The 9,476-nt window shown below is 42.6% G+C and overlaps 1 protein-coding gene across 1 annotated transcript; it reads left to right on the top strand.

Annotated features, from left to right (window-relative positions):
- Positions 1-1,953: 1,953 nt before the first annotated feature.
- On the top strand, positions 1,954-7,320 carry tob2 (transducer of ERBB2, 2). The gene is made up of 2 exons (XM_075454241.1): positions 1,954-2,244; positions 4,173-7,320. The coding sequence occupies exon 2, from the start codon at positions 4,372-4,374 to the stop codon at positions 5,578-5,580; it is 1,209 nt and encodes a 402-aa protein (XP_075310356.1). The 5' UTR covers positions 1,954-2,244; positions 4,173-4,371; the 3' UTR covers positions 5,581-7,320.
- The last annotated feature ends 2,156 nt before the right edge of the window (positions 7,321-9,476 follow it).

Here is a 9,476-nt window from a genome sequence, read left to right as displayed (position 1 = left end):
TAAGACGTCAACAGCTAAGAGCCCGTTACTGACAAAAACAAACAAACAAAGCAAATGTTTTAGTTGTTTTTGTCACATTTTTATGAGGAAAAAAGGCTTCTTCCTCAATCCTTCTCTTGACTACCCATTCACATTTTTGAAAGTGAACAAAAGGCTCTTACACACTCAATTGTGTGTTCTTGGTAATGGAATAAACAACGTTTAGTTTAGCGTTACTTGCATTTTATTAGTTTTATTTTTTCTGCCTATAACTAAAAGTACATCTCTGTCCTGTTTCTGTGCTTGCTCTTAACTCTGTTATCTTTATTACGTAGATAGTTTCCTTCTAGGCTTTAAAGATTTGAGGTCAGCTGATAATAAATTAAGAACGTTTCCATCAAATACAACATTTTTAATTTGCTCACACACTATTGTGCACACACTATTTTCGGAGGAAAAAGTTTGACGAGTGAATGTAAGCCCAAAGTTTTTGTTTGTTCTGTTGGCCACATTAATCCCCACAACATGATGTATTTGTGTATGTATTCAGATTTCAGGGATAGGGAGAAATCATCCACAAAACCAGAGTAAATTTCAATCCTTCATCTACATTTTTATTTTTATTTTTCAGATATTTTGAGTGGTTAACTGATATACACTTTATTTGATCCATCCTATAAATTGTTCGCTTTTTGTAATTTCATACTTACAGTTTAGATATGGTTAACAAAACATGTTTAAAGTCCTCCTTGTAGTCATGTACTAGTATGTTGCTCGTCATATGAGTATATTCCCCTTGTTTCTGTATACTGTTTTCACCCATTGCAAGTTAGACACATAGAGTCGTAACAGGATATTTTCAGCATGTATACTAATTCTATTTTCTAGTACTTTCAAAATATACTGGTGAGATCTGGACAAACGAGATGGGAAACAGTGGAAGGATGGCCGAATATGCACGTAGACATAAACTAATGCAAGGGAACAGATTGGATACCTGATTAAAGAGCCACATATTTTGGATAAAAAAGGTGTCGCCGTTTACTTTTGCTGAAAAAAAACTTCACGATACGTTTAATTTATTTGCTTTAAACTTTTGTTTTAAACCACCTTTTTCCCCCTTTACACAGTTGCCACTATGAAATGGTATCACGGAGTACAAATTACCAACACATAGCTAAATAATACATTTACATTCTTAATATTACTGTTGTTACTTACCATATATTAAATGGAGCACTGTAGCAAAAGAATTTCCCCCTGGGGATTAATAAAGTACATCTGAATCTGAATAAACTATGATTAGTACATTGTTTAATGATTAGTTCACTTAAACCTTGGATTTAGCTCAGCTTTTTTTTTTTTTTAAATAAGCTGTTCAAATTTAAATGGTCAGTTTCCACTTTTTTTTTCTTTTTGCATGCTTTATTGTATAGTATATGAATAGGATGCCCAAAATGTAGTCAGTTTAGAGTTCAAGTTATGCTGAAATCCAGAACTGTACCAAAGTAAATAAGCAAGTAGAGCACTATTATATCTTTCTAAATAGAGAACATCATTTCCCACAAGCCCTTGCTAAAAGTCAGGTTGTATCTGCTGCAGCCCAATAATCAGTGGGCCCTCCTCCATCTCAACCAATAGAGACTCTGTTGCTATCACCACTTGTATTTTTAGTAAACTGATCAGCACCGAAGGAAACTGCAAATGTCTCTCCGCAACATAAACTAGAGCGTGCAATATCGTTTTGGATTTTGAATCAAATCCAACTTTTAAGTGTGTTTTTGGTGCCATTGTAAAGACTGTTAATCTATATGTCGTCTTGGAGTATGGAGCGGTATGTTTATCTGCTGTGCTCTGGTTCATAAAACAGAGAGAGGGTTATCTTTTCAGTATACGCGTTTCACTGGAGTGCCAGCGGTCAGGTGGGGAGATGCGCAGATGCAGTCAAAGGCAAAAAGATAAAGTACCACCTATTATGATGTGCAGAAAGTAGTCTCTGTCGTCACGGGGGTGTGGGCGAGTTACACTGTATAAATACGCCGGGTTGTCAAACAGCAAAGTTTCAGTTGAAGACAAGTAGGTAAAGCTTTGGCTGTCCGATACATTTTTTTTGCAGCATTGGGGGGATAGCTGCGACACTAAGGTGAAAAATATCAAGCATCCGAACCCGTGACTCGATACAACCGCCTTGAACCAGCGATAACACAAAGGAATTAAAACAGAGACGCAGGAGTAGAAGTCAAGCTCGCGCATCAGTACCGATAGGTGGGTAATTAACTGTCACCTGGTGCATGAAATGGGGCACATTTATTCTTGAATATATTTGTAGGAGTACATTGAGATGTGCTGGTGTTTTTCCGTCGAAGCTTTCTATTAAAACGCACAGACTGTAATGAATGGCTCTGCTGGCTCAGTTACTAAATAAAGCTTTCGTTTTTTGTATTATCCATATATATACACACTAGCTAAAGTGTGCCTGTTGTAGTCTCCTCGGCCGACGTTTCCTTTGTGGTTGGACTGGGATGTTTATGGTCAGACTACCTCTTTCATCGTTCAGATACATCCTTCGATGGTCTCCCACTTGATTACCTTTTTAATTTAATTCCCATTGGCAAATTGGTAAGACGGGTTTCCACTTGCATGTCAGCTAAACCAGCGTCCTCTCTGCTCCAGTGCCTTTTGCCTGACATATGGCACTAATCCTCAGGTATACAATGCTACCTTTTACCTATGCAAACCTGCACCTTACTCTTGCACATTTGCCTCAGCAGTTGTTTGTGCACAGTATTTCAGATGCAATGAGTGTGGAAGGTCTGTTGGGGGGAAAACGGAGGGCAAATCATAACATTGAGTAGGCCTCTCTGTGTAACTCCTCCTCAAATATGATCTTTTTAAAAGATCTGTGCTGCTGCTTATGCTCTGTGCAGGATCACTGTAGCTCTGATGCTTAATCGTAAAAGCCTGACATTTCATGTCTGTTAAGCGGCACATCGTGCTCTCGTAATGAGCCCGTGTAAACAAAAATAACACCCGGATCCTGCCGATGCTCTGACCCACAAATGTAAAACGATGACGAGCGCTGGAACACGAGCGATTCCATTAGAATTGCGCTCTTAAAATGTGAGATGATCCTCCAGTGTCATTGGTTGACATTGTGTCTTGTAAATCTTCCTTTGCAATACAAGAGGTTTATGGAGTAGTAGGGTCCCTCAGCTCTTTGTGCACTCAGTGTTTTCACTGCTGGTGGCTATTGAATGTTGGATCTTTCTCTACAGCCACTTTCACTCGTTTTTTTTTTTTTTTTTTAAATCAAGCTGGTGGAGATGGCTTTGTTCTACAGATGATGCAAAAATGGGGCCCTGTTTATAGGCTCTTTCTAACAAGCCCCCTTTGTTGTCCCTCAATGTCACGAGAAAGGAAAATAGAAACTGTTCTTGAGCCCTTCATCAGGCCCGTGCAGCTTTATCTGTGACATTAGAATGGTCTTTAATCAGAGTTGTCATTCTAATCTTAGCGGCTGAATCCCCATCTGGCAGGGAGGTGGATGTGAGGGAGTTGTTGTGTGTATATGTGGATGGGAGGGTGGCCCACTGCATGCTGGGAAGTTGTGTTTCTTCGGCTAGCTGTCCTGCCATTTTCTGCTTCTTCCACAGTACGTCTCGGCTCAGCTTTGTTTTGAGTTTTGCTTTGCGTCTGACCTTTCATTCAGTTTCCGTCTGCACGGCGATGAATGGACCGCGAGTTGAAAGCATTATGACAGAAGCACTTTCTGGCCCCACATTTAGATTATACAGGATTTATGAAGCTCACAGTGCAGCATCTGTTACATCCATCAGTGCATCCTACAGTTGCTAAACCTGAACTGTAAAACGGTCCATTATATATAATGCAACTATAGTTGCAGCTTTTTTCCTTAAAAATCATGTTATGTAAGGTTACTTATCTCAGTGCAAGAGGCTGATTTTCATGCATCAGACTTGTATAGTTTAGTAGAAATATTCAATGTCTTTTGGGAATTTGTGTCAAGTTTCCTGTATTTTAAGCGCTCTCGTCTGCTTGTAACATTCCAAGTCTTGCCGACTACCTTTGAACTTATGATGCAACCAAAATTAAAACTGATCTGATGCGAGTATCGCTTGCTGTGTATAGAATATCAGTGCAAGTAGAGTAACTGTTTTCTTCCATTTCAACAGTTGGGACCGGTAAACACGGCGAAAACAGCCTGCAACCTGTTGCCTCTGCCTTCGAGGTGCCTTTACCATGGTGACACTAAAAGAGTCAAACACTTTCCAATAAGCCAGAGGAGCATACTTCATACAGCTGCGTCGCCTCACTTTCAGCACCATCATCTCGAGAATTTTGTTTCCACCACGGCGCTAATCTGGTGCAGCCATGCATCTAGAGATAAAGGTCGCCCTCAACTTCATTGTGTCCTACCTGTACAACAAGCTGCCGCGCCGTCGAGCCGACCTGTTCGGTGAGGAGCTGGAGAGGATACTTTTGTCTCGTTTTGAGGGACACTGGTACCCTGAGGCCCCGCTTAGGGGTTCCGCCTTCCGCTGCATCCACCTGGGAGCACCAAGGGACCCTGTGGTGGAGTTGGCCGCCAAAAGAAGTGGGCTGGACACGGAGGAAGTGCGCTCAAATGTTCCTGCAGAGCTGAGTGTGTGGATCGACCCTTACGAGGTATCCTATCAGATTGGGGAGAAGGGGGCAGTGAAGGTGCTCTACCTGGAGGACCCGCCGGGCCTTGGTTGTGACAGTGATGGGGCTGAGGGGGGGATTCGAGAAGGAAAAGGAGATGCGGAGGCTGAAGAAGCTAAGAGCCTGGGTTTTAACCCAGATGCTCAGGTGTTTGTGCCAATTGGAAGCCAAGTATCTCCTGCCCCCATGCCATCCCTCTCCAGCTCTCCCACACCTCTGTCTGCACAGTCCTGCCCCGGAATCTTCAGTCACCCCAGCTCCAGCACACCCACCAACCCTGGCGTCCACTCTTCTAACACCTCCACCCCTTCTCCCCCTGGCAGCGGGCTGCCCTACCTCTCCACTCAGCAACCCCCTTCCACTCTTCCTCCTGCTCGTCCTCAGCCCATCACCTTCACCACCGCCAGCTTTGCTGCCACTAAATTCGGCTCCACCAAAATGAAGAAGTGCAGCGGGGCCGGGTCGGCAGCCAGCTCTGGTGTCATTGTGCCACCTTCCCAGAGGATGCTCTCCCGGTCTCCTACCACCATCTCTGCACCAGAGCTGCTCAAGCACAAGCCCCTGTCTCTCTCTTTGCACTCCCTCGGAGGTCCCATTCCCAGCCAGCTCTCTCCCAACGCCAAAGAGTTTGTCTACCCAGGATCCCCAGGCCCCCTTTACCTCGATGCTGACACCCAACCCATGCAGCCTCATGCTAGCCCTTTCCAAGCCCCGCACACTGTTAGCGCTAATCCAACCTTCGACCCATTCTCCAGCCCTCCCCCCCAGAGCGTGGGCATCATTGGCAGCAACGGGGGAATCTCTTACATGGAGAAGCCACCATTTGTCGAGGGTTTAGGAAGCTACAGCCTGCAATATCCGAGCCAGTCCTTCCAGCCTGTTGTGCTGGCCAACTAAGCCTTCATTTGTAATAAGAATTGTTGGAGGAAGAGTTAGGTAGGACTGTGATGCTCCACCGGTTTTCAGTTTTTCTAACAAATTGTTCTAATGCTAATATGTTGAGAAATAGTTTTACTATAAAGATTAATAAAAAAAAGAAGGAAAAAAAAATAACGTCCACTGGATATTTCATGTGACCTGTTTTGTATCTCTATGACCCCCAAACCCCACGTTTCCCGTGTCCATCACTGTTCCTCATCACCCTCTCTGTGTTAGCACTGACAGGAGAAGACGGGGGTGACTTTCTGCCTTCAGTCCTTGCTAATCTCTGTTTATTTTCGCATTGAATGTTGATGTGAGAGACTTTACTATTTTTTTGTTTCTCTCCTCCTTGTACACCAACGGACTCGACTCTAGTATAGCTCCATTTTGCACTGCACTGTCATGCTGTGAAAAAGGACATTGCCAAGTCCTGCAGGGAACGACGGCTGTGGAAAAGTCAGCACTTTGCTCTGCAATCTGCTCTGCCCTACTTGCCACAAAAACAGAGGGATGGAAAGGGGGAGGGGGGGATTTGTAGTCCAGCTCTGTTTTGTTATGTTTTGCTCGGTGGGCTTAGTACCTTTTTTTTTTAATGATGTATATTAAAAAGCTGGTTGTCATTAGGTGGAGTGTGTAAATGACCAGGGTTTAAATGAGAGGAAAGGGCAAAGGGAGGCATCGCCCTGGTAAAGAGTGATGTAGTAGAATGTATTGTAGCTGTCAAGGGAAATTGTAGCTGTGAAGGTTGGAAAAGACCTTTGTGAATGTGAAAGACGAATTAATCCGTTTTTAGACAATGACCATGTGCTCATACCTCAATCGAAAGCACTGGAAAATGATAAAGCGCGCACACTATTTGCATTAATGTGCTCATACGTGCAATTCCAGTCAGCAGTGTGTGAAGGTGAACGGGCGGAGAGGGTGGTGGTGGTGGTGCGGCGGGGGAGCAGCAGCTAAGCAGCAGGGATTGTGATAAATGGCTTAGCATGACTTTAACTATGAAGGAGAGGTTTTCCTCTGCATGGAAAGGAGGGAGGGAGAGAAACGGCTAGATGATTCTGTTGCCTCTGCACCTTCCAGGGTGTACTGGCTTGAAAAGCGACACTTTAAAACCCAGAGCACGTTTCTGCTAAGCTTAAACGGTATTGAAGCCAAAGGCTCTCACTATTCTCTCCCTCCTCTTGATATTCTCCAGCGTCCGTCGCTCCTCCGGCTGTTAAAGAAAAGGGGGAAAAGAAAAAGCCAGTATGGTACAGTTCAGGTTGCTCCATCTCTTCCCAGCTGCAGCGACGTGAACAAAGATACAAAGAGGACTGGTGTGTGTGTGTGTGTGTGTGTGTGTGTGTGTGTGTGTGTGTGTGTGTGTGTGTGTGCGGCTCTAATGGATATCTCAACAGATCTCTGATGTTTCTAACGATGTACATTGAACAGCCAGGTCTTATGTCATTGTTGGGTGACCGCCACATGTCCAGCTGTCCTGCACTTTATCACTGGGCTCCTGATGCTGTGTCACCTCACCGATCGGCGCTAAAACCCTTTTTTTGCCCTCCTTTTGGTTGTTGATGCACATTTTATTCATCTGTGAATGAAATGCTTTAGAGATTAAAAGAGTAGCTAAATTTGTATTTCATCGCATCACGATGGTATGATGTTATTCTTTGCCATGTATTTGAATGTTTTTCCAGACCTGATGCTACAGTTTTGTTTTTGTTTTTTTTTTGGGGGGGGGGGGGGGGTGTTGACTCGAGGACCCATGACTTGGGGTCACAGCGGTTTTCCAGTGTGACCTGTTGTAGATGCACGATTTAGTCTGTTTTGGGTTTTTTTTTTCTCTTTCATGGGAATACTTCTCATTAAGCGATATGATTACAAGGGAAAGATTTCTACAGTTTGTTTTTTTTGGGGTTTTTTTTTCGGTTTTTTTGTAATTTATTTCCAGTATTTCTGGGGGGGGGGTTTGGTTTCCATTTTGCAAATGATCACTTGTGTTAAGACAAGCAAGATGACTCCAGCAAGGTGTGTGTGTGTGTATAAAAGAAAAAACAAATTATTGTTCAGATTCTTTGTTTAGTTTCTTACATGCTGAAGTTATTTTTTCAAAAAGGTAACCTGAATATATGCAAAACTGAGACAAAATAAAGATGTATAGAATAAAGTATTGAATGTGTATTGTACCTTGTACAGCATTTGTCTAAGAAGACGGGTAAATGTATTCTTCGGTTTGGCGTTTGAGAAGTGAATGTTTACAGTGGGTTGGGTGGGGTGGGTTGTTGTTGAGGTGAGAAAAGATGGCCAACATGATATATCTTTCTCTGCTCCCAGGGCCACTCCCATAGGCAGTGTATTTAAACCAAAAATCCTCACATTAGATACGAGTGCGCTGTCTATTTTCTTCTTCTTTGTTTTCTCAATTCTCTGCACTTCGTGCGGCCCCCCCTCCTTCTTTAACTCACAATCCTGTTTTTTTTCCACACGCTTCTTCGGTTGACAACTCCGTTCAGATTTAAAATTTCAAACATTCCTTCTTTTTTTCTTTTTTTTTTTTTTTTTTTTTTTTTTAACTGCATCCCATCTAAGTTTTGTTTGTTTTTCTGTTCAGAAAAGATAATTTATTTATTTATATTTTTTGGTACTGATACTATAGCCATATCCCAGACTTGTCCTTGCTTCCAGTACTTGTCCTTCTCCAGGGCAGTCTAATTTCATGAGTGAAACTACCCTGAAGCATTTGAGGGGTTTCTACCTCTCCACACCCCAGAAAAATTAATTAATTGTATCAAGGTTTGAATGGAGGGAGGGGGGGATTAATGTGCTTTGGATATGCTTCTGATCAGATTTTCAGCCCTGCTTTTAGGTGGCCTGCGGAAAATAAATCTCATTCTTAAACCATGATTCTTTTCTCTTTTTATTAATAAAATATGCATGTCCAAAATGACAGCTTTTGGTGCGAAATGAAGGGATCAGAAAGCGCCTGTTCCCTCTCACCTGTTTAAGACTGGTGTTTCTCTTTCTTTAAAAAAATAAGTGTTCAAAGAACTATGAGATGATACTTTAAGGCAACACACTCTGGACGCAGGCAACGCTACAAGCAGGGCTGAACAAAAAAGAGTTTTCTATTCTGATGTCCTTTGCTTACATCGATGTGTGTTTTATGTTGCACTTTTTGGATATTTCATTGTCATAAAAGATGTTATTTTCTATGTCAACTTCAACATTTAAGAGTAAAATAGTTGTAATCAAAAGTTCAGAAGAAACTTGAAAATATATATATACATATATATATATATGTTTGTTTCCTGCCTGTATTTTATTATTTTTCCTATTTTGTACCTGATCTGAACACCCCATAGATGTCTAATGAATCTTTCACTACTGAAATGCAATGACCTGTTTTCTGTGCTGCCCCTTGGGAATGGGGGGTGCGGGGGTTACTACTGCAGTTTCTTATTGTATCAGATTCTTTTTTTAAGTTTGTAATAAAAAAAAATCAGATTGGCAAAAATAAGCATGGAAAACAAAAAGCAAACCGCGTCGTCCTCGTTATTTCTACCAAGCCGCCTCGGTGGAGCGATGCGCCCTCTCATCGCAGTAAACAAATTCGAGGGGTGTTTGATCAATAATTCAAAGCGAAAGATGGAATTCTCAAATGGTGAAGAGCCAGATTGCTCACCACCCACCTCAGCTGGACTCATCCCAGCTGATATTACTTTCCATTTCATCAGCTGGCTCTGTTGTCTGTCTGTCTGTCCATATAGGCAGGGCAGCTAAAAGGTTGCTTCGCTCATGTGAGGCTGGGCTGCGCAGAGCATAGTAACACATAGTGGTGTGACATGGATGATGGGGCTCTCCTCTACATCTTTGCCCGCTCACTG

The sequence above is a fragment of the Odontesthes bonariensis genome, chromosome 21 (assembly GCF_027942865.1).
Source record: "Odontesthes bonariensis isolate fOdoBon6 chromosome 21, fOdoBon6.hap1, whole genome shotgun sequence".
NCBI lineage: Eukaryota > Metazoa > Chordata > Actinopteri > Atheriniformes > Atherinopsidae > Odontesthes > Odontesthes bonariensis.
The sequence above is the reverse complement of the archived record's forward strand: the minus strand, read 5'-3'. Positions and strand labels throughout refer to the sequence as shown.